Consider the following 18084-nt stretch of genomic DNA (forward strand, 5'->3'; position numbering starts at 1 on the left):
TCATCATTCTAGATTATATGCTATAAGAGAGAAAGGGGGGACTACTTGCCACCTACTTTTACCCTTTAGAATTTATGAGCCAATATAAATATTAAAATGTTTAATTATGTTCTAAACTTAGGTAGAGATAAAAGAAACACCATGTTTTATTATATATTGATACATAATAGAACATGAACTCATATAGAAAACAATTGTTCAAATGTTTTGAAAGTTTAGAAGAGACTGAAAACAAATATAAGGTGGGGTATAACATGCATGTTAGTCTTCAGAAACAGACATTTTTGTACATATTTATATTTTACTGTTCTACAGTAATAATTATTTTAAACATATGTACAGTAATAAGATATTTTATTTTCAATTATGACAAACTGGGATACACTAAAGCATATAATCACAAAATTAAATATTTCAGCTATTAATGTAATGCAAAACTGCATTCCAAGCATGAAATATTCTAAAGTTAACAATATTCTGTTCTTCCCCTGGAATCTCCCAATCTGACACATTCCAGGAGAAAAACAGAACATTCTGGGAAACACCAGAACATTCTATGTATGCCTAGGATAGAATTTTGCACATCTCTGTATTGTTTGCTTTTTTCATGCTTATCTCGTGCTTTACTGATATGCTTTCAATAAACCTGAAATAGCCTCCTTTTAGAAACTCTTACCTGCTTTCCTTGCCATTCTGAATTACCGAGTGTCTGTCTGCAGCAGTTCGTTCACTACAAACATAGGTGTTTCGCCGTGTCATGGCTCCAGTTGTAGTGTTGCTCTAGATAAAGAAAAAAACACATTTGTATTGATTACCTAAGGAAGGGATCATTGCAGAATCTTAGTATAAAATGTAACTTACATTAAAATACAAATATAATGTCTACTTGTAACAGCTGCAAAGAAAGTCTTGTTAAATGGAAAAGAAAGTAAGAACAGAAAGGATTTAGGCAAAAATACTGGACAATACATGATGAAATATGAATACAAGTATACAGAAAAGAAAAAATAACCACAAGCCCGTTTAAAATATTTTGTTTAGGGACAACAGCATAAAAAGAAAAATTAAACATTAGCCTCTTACTTTCCAAAGAAACAATGTGTCCAAGCCATGAACAGTTTTCCATCAACGAGCATGGAATTATCAGATATGACTGTTTAAAAAGAGATATGTAGCAAATAAACAATGCTTATTGGGCTTATTTATCAGGAATCAACATGCACCCATTGTGACTTAAGAGGAAACAATAATAGCTGGAAAGGTTTGATTTTTCTCCCTCTGAGTAATGCAATTAACTAAGAATGTGGGCCAGAAATGTCACAAGCCATTCCATTATGATTCCCTTTATCTGTTTAAATTTCTAGAAATTATGAAGTCACAAATGCAATGGCTTTGCAATGGCTGTTTTCACTAAGAATTTACTTAAGCTATACACTAATTAATGTCTAGATACAATCTACTGTAGGACTTTTAACAGATTACAGAAATTGTAATTTCCATTCAACTATGGGAGTTTTTTTTAAAATATCATTGTTAAGACAAGGGAAATTAGATGTACAATATAGCACATTGGAAGTATATATATATATGATATATATATAGTCATTTTTATGAGATAGTGTAGAAGAGAGATTAGCCCAAAGGAAGTGTTTCAAATGGGGAATTGTCAGAATCCCTATATGGGCACAAGAGGATGAAAGTCAGAACCGTCCCCCACCCCCACAAGCCGTCAAACTTTATCTAGTGTCACCCAGTGAGAGGCTTTAGCAATAAAATAGCTAACTGAACTTTTAAATTATGGGTCTGCTTGTTTGCACCTGACAGATGGGTAGCTATGTAAATAGAATAAATTAAAATTTAGAACAGATTTTGTTTAAATAAGGAAGGACTTCATGACAGTAAGATCTATAGTATGAACCAATCTATGGACTTCTTCTCCAACTCTGGAGGTTTACCAAGAAGAATTTGGACTACATGATCCTCTTCCAACTCTATAATTCTATGATTGCCTAGTAGGCTTGGATAAGCTAAGCAATACAAAACATTGGCACAATACTCAGTATCTTGCATTATGTATTTATTTGAACAATGTTGCTGATTCAAATGAAAAATCTCAAGGCAGTTTATAACTGGACAAAGATGGAGAAATGTGTTTTTGGAAGAATAAGATCAGGAGTTGTAACAGACAGCTATTCTATATGGAACTGTGATGAAAGCTTACTAATTTAATGGATAAAATAGATAATGAAAACAATGCCATGCTGACAACAACAAAACAATCATGATAGCAGCAAAAAACAAATGCATTTTAAAATACTGGTTAAAAAGATGGGTCTTAATTACCATTTTATAATAGTTAATGTTATAAGCAACATGTTAAGGATGTTTTGTGTTCTTAATTATTCTAACTGACTAATTGAAGAATTAAAAACACAGAACATCCATATGTATATTCACTTCTGTTCTAACGGAATAATTAAGGAAACTAATTAGGATAATTAGAAGCTGAAGAAGCTTCTTGGATGAGAAGCGAAACGTCTTCAAAGAAAAACCAGAAAGTCTAGTTGTATCTTGAAAAAGCACCTTTGGGACAACAATGACCTCAATAACTGAGAATCTCCATAGAAAATTATCCTAACATTTATTGGAAAGTAAAATCTGCAAGCATGACCTTTCAAGAATTCTTGACTAATTTTGCTGACAACTTTTTCTTTCAGAAGCTGGAGGAAACTACAAGAAGATCCTCTGTCTCTGATTGTGTATTAACAGATAGGACAGACAAGACATTTTATTTTGTTGAGTTATAGGAGAAGCAGGAATACCAGGGAAAACTGACCATGTTAATTCTGTTGTTCTTGATGTTAAGGGATATTAAAGATGAATCACACCTGAAGCTGGTAATTCAAAACAGTGGATTTTAATGAAATTGTTCAACTATGTGCTAAGTTTAAAAAAAATGAAAAAAGCTGAAAAAAATTTCAGCTACTCACTGAAAATGGTAAAATAGTAAGAATACAAAAAAGAAAAAGAAAAGACACAGCTATTCAATTCTTATTTTGACTTGGTTTCTTCAAACAAAATGGTATGCAACTCCCCAGGAATGAAGGTATGTATGTATGGATGGATGTACATACATAAGTGGGACCTCAGGTCCCGAATGGCTCAGACAACGAACAATTTGGGTGCAGCCCAAAAAATCTGCTAAACGTTTCACTCACGTCACGAACACATTCTCGGGTGCCAAATAAACACAGCCGCTGCGATTTCTCCTTCCGTGCCATTTTTTGTGTGCACGTGCCTGCGCAGTTTGTCTTGCTTCTGGTCACGACCAATTCGGGTGCCGACCGAAGTCCTGGCACCCAATGTCCCACTGTATGTATGTATGTATGTTCTTTTCTGTTCAATTATGTCTGATTCTCAAGGAATCAGATAGCTGCCTGGATAGCTCCCTTCAGCCTTCTTGGCAGGATTTTTCAGAACTGGTTTGCCATTGCATCCTTGGGTTTTGTGCCTAAGACAGGACTAGAACTGATAGTGTCCCTAGCCTGAGACCTTAACCACTACACCAAATTAGTTCTCAATATTACTTTAAATGAGTTTAAGTTTATGGGACTAAATACATTGTAACTCAGACTGGAAATGTGCTGATAGACTGATTATGTTTGAGAAAGCCAGGAGAACTGGAAAACAGATCAATCAAGAGACAGTGCAGATAATTTTGTGAGGACATGACTAGGATGCCTTCACTGTCATTGATCAGATCTCCAGATGATACTAAGCTATACATTTTTCCTCATTTCTATTTCATTCACCTCTTTCACCTGTTAAATCTGAGAGCTTACCTGATCTAAAGCAACAAATTTAATTACCAGAAGCATTTTCACTTTCCACAATCAAAAGTTTTAACAAATGAGGTAGTATTTCTCCAATTATATTTTTGGAAAACTATATCATGTATCTGAAATGGGTTAATGTCCATTTCCCTTACAGAACTCCACATTAATAGCCAGTCCAAAAATAATTAAAAACATTGCATCAGTCGCATAACAATGTCTTGGTTCACTCTAAGCTCAAAGTTGACTCAGGAGGAAAAAAACCTAATCAACAGATTCTCACAATCATACCACACTCAGAATCTATGGTGAGACAGTTCAGAATTGGATACATCACAGAATAGGCCTGAGATATCATGTTCCTTACTGATAAAAAAATTAATGTGCTTTGCCCGAAATTGCTCCTAATACATAAGGTTGGTTGAAGAGTAAGATAGTCTTATAATTTAAAGAAAATCCACAACTTACATTGGGTGTAACAGAACTTCTTTTACGCTCAGGTATGTCAGCTTTATTTGGATTGTTTGCATTCCCAAGCATAGGACTAGCAGGAGCAATTCCTTTTCCTCCAGCTGCACTGTTGCCGGACTTCCTTGATGGAATCCCTTCTTCTTTGAGGTCATTGTCAGTAGTACTCGTCTGGCTCCTTTTAGGATATGCTACTACTGGAGGAATAGATGGACCAGCTGAAAAAAGCAACATAGAATTGTTGTATATTATGATTGCAAAGTATCCGTGAAAATGTTAATACCTAAGAAATAAGCACCTATATTTTAAGAAATATTCAGTGAGGACATTACCAACAATACATCTACTTTTCTTAACTTGCCCACTCTCTAGGGCAATTGTTTTGTTTTCTACTACTACGGCCTGGCCTGAACAGAATAAAATAAATGATTAATTTAATTGTTAATTTTAATCTATTTTTTAAATTTTTATTGTTAATATTAATTGGGTTTGTTTTTGGATATTTAACTTTTGCAATATGTGTGGTTTTTTTTATGTTGTACGCTGCCTTGAGTCCTTTGTGAGAAGGGTGGCATATAAATAAACAAACAAACAAACTAGTGCAGCATTTCTTTCTGTGTAAAAAATTAAGAGACATGTTCTAATTCTTGTAAGATTGAAGATAAGTCCAATTAAGAACAAGCTTGAATGTACCTGTATGTGGGTGGGTGGGGTTACCTCCTGCTTTGGAAGAGGTATTATTATGTCCTCCCCCATCTTAAGATGATATCATTTGACTCCTCTGTTTTAGACAACTATCAGCCATTCTCTAACTTTTCCTGTTTGGTAAGGTTGTTGCACTACAGCTACAGAGATTCCTGGATGAAATGTTTTGCTGGCCACTTTTCATCCAAAATTCAGGCCTATGTGCTGAACAGAAACGTCACTGTCACTCTTGTTGATGACCTCTAGTGGTGCCAGCATTGGAGTAGTGCTCCTGGCACCACTTGATCTTAAAAATATTATTCAACTTTTGAAACCAATGATTTTTTATTATATGCCTATTAATATGGAATCACATATTGAATATGGACTAAGGTTTTTCTGTTAATTTTCAAACACCTTTTGCGGCTGTTACAAGAGCTTCAGAAAGAATTTAATAATTTATTTATTTGTGAAATTTGTACCATTCCTTTTGTTCAAAAGCTCAAAGTAGCATATATAGTTTTCTCTTTTCTCCACAACAACAATCCTTGGTAGTAGGCTGGGAAAATGACTGTCCTATAGCACGTCTGTGGCTAAGAGTAGATTACAGCATGGGTCTTCCAATGCCAGTACAACATCCTAGCTATTACATCACACAAAAAATAATGCAACCTATTTTCCACTTTGTATCCAGGATGACTATTACAGATTTTTCTTTCTGCTGCAAATTAACTTGTCACAGAATCTGAATTTATTTACTTTTAAAACAATGAAGATTTATTTATTTGTCAATTTTAGGTGCCACTCATCTCATTCTCAGATGGAGCAAAGCTAAAATTCTATACAGTTAAACATAGGGTTTGCTTTTATGCAGTTGGTAATGGTGGTTATTATAACTTAATCTGCACATACACACACATATATCATTCCCATGTTGAAAGACACATACAATTTTTGCAATGAAAGCATATGCTTTCCCATCTAATCCAAATATATGTACTCTTTTCTTAGTTTAAAAACTTCAACATATCCATGTCTTCAAAATGAAGTAACTGCTTTTGGAATGAAATCACAATGACCTCATCACCAAGACATACTTTACCATAATAGAAGCAAAATAGTCTTGATCCATTTAAGATGTATTAGCTTTTCTAACATGTTTAAATTTAAATTTATAGATATTTGGGCAGATGGCATACAGCCTCTAGAAAATTAATTCAAATGCAACCTATTTTTGCCTTGTAGTAAATTGCACTGGTGTTAAGAAGCTGGAGCTTTTAATTGTTTACACAACTTTTAGAAACTGAATAAAAGAAGTACAATCTTTCTTCAAGCCTTCAAATTCATGTAAAATAAGAAAATGTTTGCTTTTATTACATCATAGAGAGCAAATTAGATTGAGTTGCTGCTCTATATAATTAGGTAAAAAAAAGGTAAAGGAATTCTGGTGGATTTTACTCCGCTAGTTGTTGCTCATTATAGGGGCTCATCTCCGTTTCAAGGCCGTTGAGTCAACATTGTCCAAAGACATTTCCGCAGTCATGTGGCTAGCATGACATCATGGAGCAAACTGGTACCTATTTATCTACTTGCATTTATATGCTTGCAAGCTGCTAGGTTGGCAGGAGCTGGGGCAAGGATGGGAGCTCACCCCGGTGTGTGGCACTTGGGTATCGAAACTTGGTTGCCGGCTTCCCATCTGACAAATGCAGCGTCTTAACCAATGAGCCACTGCACCATCCCATATATAATTAGAAACTTTGTGAAATAAATGACAGATTCCCCACAGAAGAAAAGGAAATGAGAGTAGGAGTAAACATGAATCTTTCTTCATGAAAACAAAAACACAATGAGACAACAGAACTAGAAGGAAAGGTGTTTTGTGGGAAGAAATCTTGAAAGAAAATGTGCTCATTAGCCATATGCTAAACTCTTCATTGTTGGCACAGTCTTTTCTTTTTCTCTATTGGCAGAGACTCAACCTATGTGTTGGTTTTCTACAGCAGAAGAGTTCTGAGACAATGAAAAGTCACTCACCATGGTCGCTGTACCTTCGCTGCTTCTGGCTAGAAGATATACTTCTTTGAACTTTGTGATGTGGAGACTGTCCAGTGCTATTGTTGAGATCACTACTTGGCCTGACTTTAGCAAGAGAAAGGTTGCTGCTAGAGCTTGAGTCACTAGCATCCAACTAAATATAAATAGAGAGGACAAAGGTTAGGTCATTAGCAATGTGGATCAGCATTCAATAAGAATATAAAGGAAACTAAGTCTAGTTCTTTGTGGATGACTTTACACATCATGCTAAATTATAATACGGGGAGGAAGGGGGCTTGGATTAGTGTGAAGTATGAAGCTAGTCATTATAGCTTATTCTACCAAACATAGTTAAAATAATTCAAGATGAGGTAGAAAATGTTCATATTGTAAGAATCTTCTCAACCTTAATACTCCTGAAAAAACAATCAGACTAAAATTACTATTTGTAATTCTATTCCTAGCTACTGGTTGGGTGTGGTTGGGAAGATCAAAAATGGGGATATGAGTGTTTTGCCTGCCAGAGTTTCCTGCTCTACTTCCTATCTTAAACCTGGAAAAAAAAGCTGCAAACAGACCATTTTGGATTCTGATTACACAACCGCTAAGATGAAGATGGCTACTTAATATCTTGCATCTGCATCTCCCATGATCACAGAGACTCAATGTAAGAGCAGGATATCAGTAAATAACTCTGCTAATTTCTCTGTAGAATTATTAACTTTACTTTATTAATACTGAAAATGCTGTGTGTGTGTGAGTGTGTGTGTGTGTGTGTGTGAGAGAGAGAGAGATCTTTTTTCCATCTTATAAAAAGAAAACAAGTACATGTAAAATAATAGACGCATAGAGAGAAAATATAAAATCTTGCTAAAATAGAAGCACCACTGTTCTCAACCATAACACCAAACTCTCCTAAATTTACTTCTTCAAGTGTATTCAGATGCTTGTTAAATCAAACTATTATTTGTTTTTATATTCAAGGGTATATAAGCCAATTGAGATATCTTACATCCTAGTTTATTATGAGAACAAGCTGCTTCAAGTTTTAAATGCATGTGTCTATTTAAAAAGAACTGCTGCACAACTAATATGGGAATCAACTTGTAATGCTAAATACTGAACACACACATAGACCACACACATAATACTGATTTTAATGAAATATTAATAAAACAATATGGTTTGTGATTATATTCAGCTTATAACGTTAGTTGACAAAATTAACTTACCTCTGATGATTTCCTCCCCAGTAGTAAGTATGTAGCAGTGATTTCATCATATTTCATTTTACTGAGAGATTCCTGAATTTCTTCTTGAGAATATCCCATTCCAACCATAATATCTAAAAAAGGAATTTTCAAGTTTGATTGGCATATTATATTAATTATAGATTTAACTCAATTTACAGAAATATTATGGCAAATATCTTTGTCCTGTATAAATTTGCACATTAAACAAATACTATTTATTGTATTAATTATTGATGCTTCCTATCTCAATTCATTGGTTACCTATTCTCTTCTGGTCTGCGATGTCTAATTCTGGTTCCACAAATGGTTTAAGTTCATCATCATCGTGTCCTGCATTGATCCATCTGTCCTTCATTATTTGCTGCAAATAAAAAGTTTTTATATTATTCCAACAGCAACAAACATCTCTAGTAAAGCTCACAACTGAAGGCAAGTAAGCTCGCTTTATTTGAGAAATAAGCATTGGCTTTCCTTCCAATACTAACACTGCCTTCGCCCTATATGAAGCAAAATGAATAGTATATATTTTTAACATGTGGCAAAATTATTTTTTGACACTTTTTTGCCACATGCCACAAAATACTTTCTTACTTCCTTATTCTACATACAATGCACCAGATATAAATTTTAAATTCTAGCAATGGAAATCTAGAATGACATCTAAAGAAAGTCCATATTAAGAACTAGTTCAGGCTATATTGAAATTATCATGATTCTGTGACCTAGCCTTTCTATTACAATCCATAACATCCCCCCACCCCCCGCCTGAATATAATTACTGAATCACCTTCTTGTCCACTGTTGGACAATTACCGAGGAAGGAAGGACAGCATGGGATGTTTCTGGTATATAGGCTTACATTGATCCAAAGAGAGAAAAAAGTGATCCCCTCAAAGGAAATAGGGGAAAGTATGATTATCTAAGCAATCTTTGACTTCTTCCTAGGGATGAGATGAGATAGATGCTTGCTGCTAAAACAGACAAGTCTTAGTAACTATAATGTATGTGTTCACAAAACAAAAGAAAGAATGAGAGGCATGCTAATAAGAACCTTCTATCAATATATAGTAGACGGTTAAAATATTGGCTTCAATCAAAGGGAATCACTATAATTTCAGATATGCTATAGTCCTTTCCTTAAATATTTTCTATTTGTAACTTTTTCTCTTTTTTCCATTTGCATAATGGTGAATTTGTACAAAAGAATAAGGGACATTTCTCTCATAAGGAGTCTCAAAAATTCTGCTGATTCATTGTATCATGTCATGTATGTCTTTTTTCCATTGCTCTGAAACACTAAAGGCTGTATCCAAGGGTACATTTTACCAGACATTGTTTTCACCAACAGTTTACCAATACGATAGTTTGTAGAGGAAAGTAACTTGTTACATTTTTCTCCTTGATTCTTAGTATGGTATAGTGATGTGGTGAAACCAGGTTGTTCCAGCTCACAAGAGCTGATTGTTAAATTTTCTGGAATTTTGTTAGTTGACTGAGAGCAGACCTAAGCTATTATGCCAAGCATGCAGATCAGCTGTTCAGTGTAGCAATGGCAGCAATGGAACTACAGAGCCAGTTGTTAAACAATTACCAGTATATCATTTAATTGGTACTTAAGATTCCTTCACATAATATAACTAACATGAAGAATAGTATTTTGGCTGCAGATATTTGGATAACCAGATGGGTTCACTAATGGAGTAGATATTTTCTGAATTTCTACAATCCAGATTCATTACACTACGTAAAAGGCTAACAAAACATACTCAAGATTTTATATATTATTTCTAACATATAAGAATTAGTTGTTGAGAAACCAAGGGAAAAATTGGTTAAAACAAACATCAAAGTGACTTGTCTCCTTCTTGCGGGCTTCTCAGAGACAGACTGCTGGCTACCATTGAAACAAATACTTTAAATAGATCTCTGCTTTGATTCTAAAAACATATTCACAAATCACTTTGATATTTGTGTTAAACAAGCGCTTTCTAAGGAAGAAAGAACAACATCAGCATATAAATTATTGTTATAAAGTCATTCAGTTAGATTCAGACTAACAAAGAACATTTCAGGTAGAACACAACCTTTTTAAAATTCAGAAACGTCTTTAAAATTCCTCTTTAAAATTCAAAAACCTGTTTAAAATACAGAAATTTAAAAAAAAAAACACTAAAGACAGAGTTCACTATTGACAATACAATGATTTTAGTCAACTGCATGGTGCCCTGATTTTCTTAGGACAATATGCATAAGGCAGCAACAAGATTTGAGTTTCTTATGTAATTGAGAGGGCATGGGAGGTAGATTAATTATATCTGGTATAAAATATGCTGCATGCATAATATACCCAAGTATGTTTTCTCTTTCTGCAATTGAAAAACAACTTGGGAGATCTAGCAGATGAAAGTTAGCAAGGAATATAATCTATGCAAAAACGAATGTAAAAATTAATAAGTCTACTAAATGTGCTACAGTAAAATAAGAGTAAGTTTATCGAGTATGCTGTTACCTCAAGAGTGCCTCTTTTAGTTGGGTTTAGCACCAGGAAACGTTTTAGCAGGTTTTCACAATCTGTTGACATGTAGAAAGGAATCCTGTATTTTCCTCTTAACACTCTCTCTCTGAGTTCCTTAAATCAATAGTGATCAGAAAATTCCAAAAAGCAGTCAATATGCTGATGCAGCTGAGAAATGACATAAGAAATGTCTCCCTTCCCTCATCTTTTCAATATAAATTAGATACATACCTTTAGATTCTGCCCATCAAAAGGCAGAGATCCACTCACAAGGGTATAAAGAATGACACCTAAGCTCCAAACATCTACTTCTGGTCCATCATATTTCTTGCCTTGGAAGAGTTCTGGAGCAGCATAGGGAGGGCTGCCACAAAATGTGTCCAGTTTATTACCAACTGTAAACTCGTTACTAAAACCAAAATCGGCTATTTTAATGTTCATGTCTGCATCAAGTAATAGATTTTCAGCCTAGAGGGGAAAAATAATGTGATAAGACTTGTGCCGGGGGTGGTGTGTGTTCTTGCCACAAAAAATAAACCGCTTCCTCTATTTGCTGGCCTTCAAGATGTAGTTTATGTAATTGGCGTAATGGTTAAAGATTTAATAGATAAACAATTGAACATTATCTGGCAACTGAAAGCAAATAAGAAATGTAAAACATACACAATTAATGTTACTGCTTCATAAAGATTTATCATCTTTATGAAAAGATAGCAAAAACAGCTGATTTTTTCAAAAGCTGTAGTTTCATAATGAATTTTCCAAATTAATGTTGTTTAGAATTGAGGAAAAAAGGAAAGCTAAGGGTTAAAACTATTGTTCTTTATGCTTTTGGCAGTGAGAAATTAAAGGAGGAGGAGCTTCCGAGGGAAATGGCGGCTTGCCTCTGAGCTCCGCAGGATTGTGGGAGCTCTCTGACGGGGTAGGGATGCTGCCGGCCCCTGTTTCCACCTCGAGGGCCGGGGATTTGTTGGCGACCATCCTCGGCTTCGCCCTGGATCCAGGCTGGCCCACCAGGGTGGTCGGATAGCCGGATAGAAGAAGGAGAGCGTGCCGGCTGGAGCTGGGGAGTGCCGTTCTGAGCTGGCGTTTCTGAGCGGGGCGGTGCGGAACGGAGCGGCAAATGGCCCGAGCGGAGGAATAACGAGGACAGGAGCGGCGATGGGGGCGACCCTAACGACCCGAGCGGCCCAAGCGGCGACAGTATGGAGGTGGTGGCGGGGGCGGTCGGAGACGCTGAGCGCCGAACTTCTCGGTCGGCATGAGTACCAGACCAGCGGGGAGGGCCGCGAGAGGGAGAATGAGGCCCGAGGCGCCGGAGGGCGCCGGAAGATCGGCAGGAGGACCGTGGGGGAGACCGAAACAGTCCTGCAGGCCTTGGAACACGGCTCTGGGTCGCTGAGTAGGCGGAGGGCCACTCGCGACGAAGGCTGGACGTGGAGGGGGAGACGCTGGAGAAGCTAGTGGCCATACGCCTAAGGTTTGACTCTTACCCCTACCGTTTCTTTGCTGACAACTTGCCTCTCCCGCTCACTTATCAATTTTACCATTCTCACTTACCAACTTTACCATTCTGACTATGGGCTTTGCCCTTACCGTCCACCACGAACTGCATCTCAGCTCCACCCATAGACCAGCTGGCAAACTCACCACCCCACCCTTTCCACCTAGGGATAGACAATTACCATCTATTTATCCCCTTTTGTAGGGAATCCCGGCTTACAAAATCAGGGAAACAACTACAGCACCCGATAATGCGCGCGGCCCTGTGGTAATTATATGAACAAGATCTATTCGAGGTTAGACCTGCTGCTGCTGCGAGAGTCCCCTCTCTCGCAGGTATGGCCCTCTGCCCTTTCAAGGGCCCACCTTGATAACGGGTTTATTAACCCAGAGAGGTGGAGGAAGCGGAAGCTCAGGGGATTTTTAATAAAGTGCTTTTTAACAGTTTTAGGGGGTTCTGGAGTGGGGAGAGGGTTAAACATGCCAGGAGTGTGATTAGAGCCAGGCGAACAGGTGTGGTCGGGAGGGGAGTGAGCGGAGCGGGGGAGAGGAGGGAAAATAACATTCCAACAGAGGGCTTCATTATACCAACTGTCGTAGGGAGGGGTGGGTGCGAGGACAGATGAAGAACTTGCAGTCGGTTGGGAGGCCGTGGTCGTTGGACACACCCGGTCACTTGTACCAACTCCCGCATTCTAGGTGGCCAGGACCTACAGAGCCAGGGCCTGAGGCTGATGTTGTGTAACACGAGTTCCGTTGTCAACAAGGCCCCCCTCATTAATGACCTGATTTCAGAGGGGGAGCCAGACCTCGCAGGAATAACGGAGACCTGGTTGGGCCACGAGGGAGGTTTACCCCTCGTGGAAATGTGCCCACCAGGCTACCGAGTATTCCACCAACCACGGGCCCAGGGTAGGGGTGGTGGGGTAGCGGTGATTATACGGGAGAGTCTGGAACTGAGAGAGTTCACTGTGCCACAGACATCCAGGTGTGAGTCTCTGGGCGTGAGATGGGGCCCAGGGAGACAGCTAGGCCTGCTGATTGTATACTTGGCTCCTCGCTATACATCAGCGGCCCTGCCTGAACTACTCGAGCTGATCGCAGAGATGGCGGTTGAGACCCCCAAACTTTTAGTTATGGGGGATTTCAACCTGCCATCGATGGGAGAAGCATCCGAGGTGGTTCGGGAGTTCATGGCTTCCATGACAGCCATGGACCTGACTCAATTAATTCAGGGCCCCACGCACGAGGGAGGCCACACGCTGGATCTTGTTTTTGTCTCTGGCCAGTGGACGAGTGATCTGGGAATAGGGGACTTAGTCATTACGCCCCTGTCATGGTCAGATCACTCACTTCTCCGGCTTGACTTCCCTGGCATTACCCCCCACCGCGAGGAGGCGGAACCAGAATGTCCTAGATGGTTCCGCCCCAGGCGCCTGATGGAACCAGATAGGTTCCAGACGGAGCTTGGGCCACTTCCTGTAGACCTGACCCGCTCCTGGAAGGAGGACCTGGTAGCCGCATGGAATAGTGCGGCCGCCGGGGCCTTAGACCGGGTTGCGCCTTTGCGGCCTCTCCTGTGGCAATGAACCACCCTGGCTCCTTGGTTTACCGAGGAGCTAAGGGCGATGAAACGCCACAAGAGACGCCTAGAGAGCAGATGGAGATCCCCCTGTTCCGAATTTGACCGAACACAAGTAAGAACCTACTTAAGGACATACCTTGTGGCATTAAGAGTGGCCAAACGCCGACATTGTGCCGCTCTTATTGCGTCCGCAGACAACTGCCCTGCCGCCCTGTTTCGGGTGACCCGCTCCCTCCTGTCACAGAGGCCGCGGAAAGCCCCCTTGCAGGGCAGGGCAGAGGAATTTGGGGAATATCTGCAGGATAAAATCGCTCAAATCCGGAGGGAATGGGTCCCCCTCAGTGATCTAGGGGGGACGTCCGAGGCGAGTCTTGAGAGACCATTCTGGGAGGAGTTTGACTCTGTTGCCACCGATGATTTGGACAGGCTGCGTGGGCGACTGCGAGCCACCACATGTTTATTGGACCCGTGTCCCTCCTGGCTTGTACTGGCATCCTGGGAGGTCACACGAGGCTGGCTCTTGGGACTAGTGAACGCTTCATTGAGTGAGGGGTCCCTACCAGCCGCCTTGAAAGAGGCGGTTGTGAGGCCCTTACTCAAGAAGCCTTCTCTGGACCCAACTGAGCTAGCTAATTATCGTCCCGTCTCCAACCTTCCCTTCTTAGCGAAGGTTGTAGAGAGTGTGGTGGCCCAACAGTTCCCACGTCACCTGGAGGAAACTGATTATCTAGACCCGCGCCAGTCCGGCTTCCGACCCGGGCACAGCACAGAGACGGCCTTGGTCGCGTTGGTAGATGATCTCTGGAGGGCCAGAGATAGGGGTTGTTCCTCTATCCTGGTCCTATTAGACCTCTCAGCGGCTTTTGATACCATCGACCATGGTATCCTATTGCGCCGGCTGGAGGGGCTGGGGGTAAGGGGCACCGTTTTGCGGTGGTTCTGCTCCTACCTCTCCGACCGGACGCAATGTGTGTTGGCAGGGGAGCAGAGGTCGACCCTGAGGCCGCTCACTTGTGGGGTGCCGCAGGGGTCGGTCCTCTCGCCCCTCCTGTTCAACACATATATGAAGCCGCTGGGTGAGATCATCCGTGGTTTTGGGGTGGGATACCATCTGTACGCTGACGATACGCAGCTGTACATCTCCACCCCGAACCACCCCAACAAGGCCGTCGAAATGAAGTCCCGGTGTTTGGAAGCCGTACGGGTCTGGATGGGAGACAACAGACTTAAGCTCAACCCCTCCAAGACGGAGTGGCTGTGGCTACCGGCCCCCCGGTTCAACCAGTGGATTCCATCGCTGGCCACTGGGGGCGAGCAACTGGCCCCCGTGGAGCGGGCGCGCAATCTGGGCGTCCTCCTAGATGCCCGGCTGTCTATGGATGACCATGTGACAGCCGTGGCAAGGGGGGGCGTTCCACCAGGTTCGCCTGGTGCGCCAATTGTGCCCCCTATTGGACCGGGATGCCCTTCGCACAGTCACTCATGCGCTGGTGACGTCCCGTCTGGACTACTGCAATGCTCTCTACATGGGGCTCCCCTTGAGATGCACCCGGGGACTACAGCTGGTCCAGAATGCGGCCGCACGGGCAATTATGGGGAGTACGAGGTACTCCCATGTAACACCTCTCCTGCGCGAGCTGCACTGGCTCCCTGTGGTCTACCGGGTGCGTTTCAAGGTGTTGATCTTTAAAGCGCTCCATGGCACAGGACCTAGTTACCTGCGGGATCGCATCCTGCCCCATACATCCCTGCGACCAATTCGCTCTCACAGAGAGGGACTCCTCCGGGTGCCGTCCACTAAGCAGTGCCAGAGGGCGGCGCCCAGGAGTAGGGCCTTCTCTGTGATGGGCCCAGCCCTCTGGAATGACCTCCCCCCCGACATTAGGACAACTACCGATCTCCGCTCCTTCTGCAAGAAACTCAAGACCCACCTGTTCCAACTAGCCGGCCTGGCTTAATTAGAACTCTATTCTCTAATCCCCCTGGCAATTTTAAATTGTAAATTTTAGGGTATCTTAATTGTTTTTAACTTTATTGTTACTGCTTTTTAACTTTGTGGCTATTATTATTATTTATGAATTGTAAAAATGTTTTTATGTATATACCTCCTCCGTACCATATGCTTGTATATTTAATTGTACGCCGCCCCGAGTCCCTTCGTGGAGAGGGAGCGACTTATAAATTGAATAAAATAAATAATAAAATGAAACAGTTAAACAAGAATTTTAAAGGTGGACATTGAAGAAGGAAAGGAAAGCCAGGAAACAGGTTCAAAATCTTGAAACAGAACATGAAGAACTGAAGAAAAAAATGAAATTAAACAAAGATGCTGAAAACCCAAACAAAAATGGAATTATGGGGATATTAAAGTATGTGCAATGTGTAATGTTGCTGCTGTTATGGTCTGAAAATAGACCATATCACATTGAGTACGAACAACTTTTCTAGAGACAAGGAGTGATGGAATAAGAAACATAGACAGTGTGAGGCTATGTAAAGCTTAAAGTGGGAAGTTAGATGTGTTGCTTCTACTTTTGCCTTTACAATCATTTTGTACTTGTGCAACAGAGCCTTATTTAGTATAAAAACCATACTTATTTCTATCTGTTTCCCTAAAACATGTTCAACTTTATTAAAATGCCAGCCAAATATTTGCCTTAATAACATGCCAAGCAATAGTTCATCTTTGTCACAGAATGTAATCCATTATTTTTTCAGACTAAAGTTAAATGCAAGAGTAAAAAAATGTGGACTAAAAGGCAAACACATAAAATTCTTTTAGAGTTCTCTTACCTTGAGATCTCTGTGAACAATATGCTTTTGGTGACAATACTGCACTGCAGATACTATCTGGATAGAAAACAAGTTCAATGATAAAAATATTTGTTTATAGAATCAGATTTTGCACTCATATATTCTAGCAACTATAACTGTGCTTAAAATTAAGAAAAGTTATAAAGGCAATACAAGACATATTATGAATGCTAAATGGTGCAGGTTCAAATATATTTGCCAAAATTAGTAAGAATTATTCAAATAATAATATTTACTACAAGACCGACGGCAAGTCTATTATTTACACTGGCTATTGTTAATCTTTCATTAGCAACCCATGGAATTTTTAAAAATGTTCTAAGTAATTCCTATGGGTCCCAAATGTGTTTATAAGTATTCTTGAAATAAAATGATAACGGTTAGTTCTTTGCTCTATAGCATGTTAGTCCCCATATTCAAAAATAAAAATCTATTTTAAAAAATGAAGTGAAACTAGGAATCTGGGTGCTGATAAAGTTATTTTGCAGATTGTAATGGTGATAACATAATTATACAAAAGTAATTTATTGTAGAGTTTCAATAATATAAACAAGGATTTATAACAAAAAACCTAAGACAACCAGTTTTAAAGAGGAGAGCAAATTTGCATGATGGCACAAGAAGTCTACATGAGAACAAAATGCTTGATGAAGATTTGAAAATTAAAACAGCATATAAAAGACACATATAGGTGGAGGAAAGAGGAATGTACCACTAAGGAAGATTGCACAGAGACAGTCCATAAAGTTGGTATTACATCAGCGGTTCTCAAATAGTGGGGCGCGCCCCCCTGGGGGGGCGCGAGGCTCCGTAAAGGGGGGCGCGAAGGCTCCCTTTCCATCTGGGTGCAACGGCGTGGGCGGCGTGGGCGAGGCATAATATATCCCGCCTGGAAGTGGCAGCACTTCGGACTGTGGATTTTCATTGGTGCCGCGGGCTGGAGCTGTGCACGAAGCCTGCTCGGGCGGGGGTGGGAGGGAGGGAAGCATGGCTGTCCCAGGCTTCCCTCCCTTCCCCCCCCCCAGCCCAAGCAGACTTTTTGCACAGCTCCAGCCCGCGGCTCTGATGAGTCTCTGAGCAGTCCCCAGCGCTGCCACTTCAAGCCGGGATATATTCTGCCATGCCCTCGGCGGCGTCTTTATGCAGGTAGCTCGCCTCCCCGCCAGCCCGTCTGGAAGCGGAAGAGCAACAGCCGCTGTTGGGGAAGGGACAAAGGGGCGGCAGTCGCCCGATCTTGCCACCGCCACCCCTTCGCCCCTGGTAACGGCGACTATTGTGCTGCTGCTTCCAGCTGGGATGCTGGAGGAGCTGCTGGCAGGGAGGGAGGGAAGAAGGGGAGGAGGGAGTAAGGATAGACAAGCAAGAGGGAAAGAGGAAAGAAGGCAAGCAGGC

At 40.6% G+C, this 18084-nt stretch overlaps 1 protein-coding gene across 4 annotated transcripts in view; it reads right to left on the reverse strand.

Moving 5' to 3' along the window:
• Positions 1–18084, reverse strand: part of MARK3 (microtubule affinity regulating kinase 3) — a 79256-nt gene that overhangs the window by 12743 nt on the left and 48429 nt on the right. For all 4 annotated transcript variants that reach the window (XM_081938111.1, XM_081938109.1, XM_081938110.1 and 1 more), the window contains exons 7-14: positions 16672–16728; positions 11022–11258; positions 10785–10904; positions 8537–8636; positions 8255–8367; positions 7023–7176; positions 4302–4519; positions 677–780 (exon numbers count right to left, since the gene is read on the reverse strand). In XM_081938111.1, the coding sequence (XP_081794237.1) occupies positions 677–780; positions 4302–4519; positions 7023–7176; positions 8255–8367; positions 8537–8636; positions 10785–10904; positions 11022–11258; positions 16672–16728 (1103 nt within the window). The remainder of the gene's footprint in view (positions 1–676; positions 781–4301; positions 4520–7022; positions 7177–8254; positions 8368–8536; positions 8637–10784; positions 10905–11021; positions 11259–16671; positions 16729–18084) is intronic.

Source organism: Natrix helvetica (genome assembly GCF_964273705.1).
Source record: "Natrix helvetica genome assembly, chromosome: 1".
Taxonomy (NCBI): Eukaryota; Metazoa; Chordata; class Lepidosauria; order Squamata; family Natricidae; genus Natrix; species Natrix helvetica.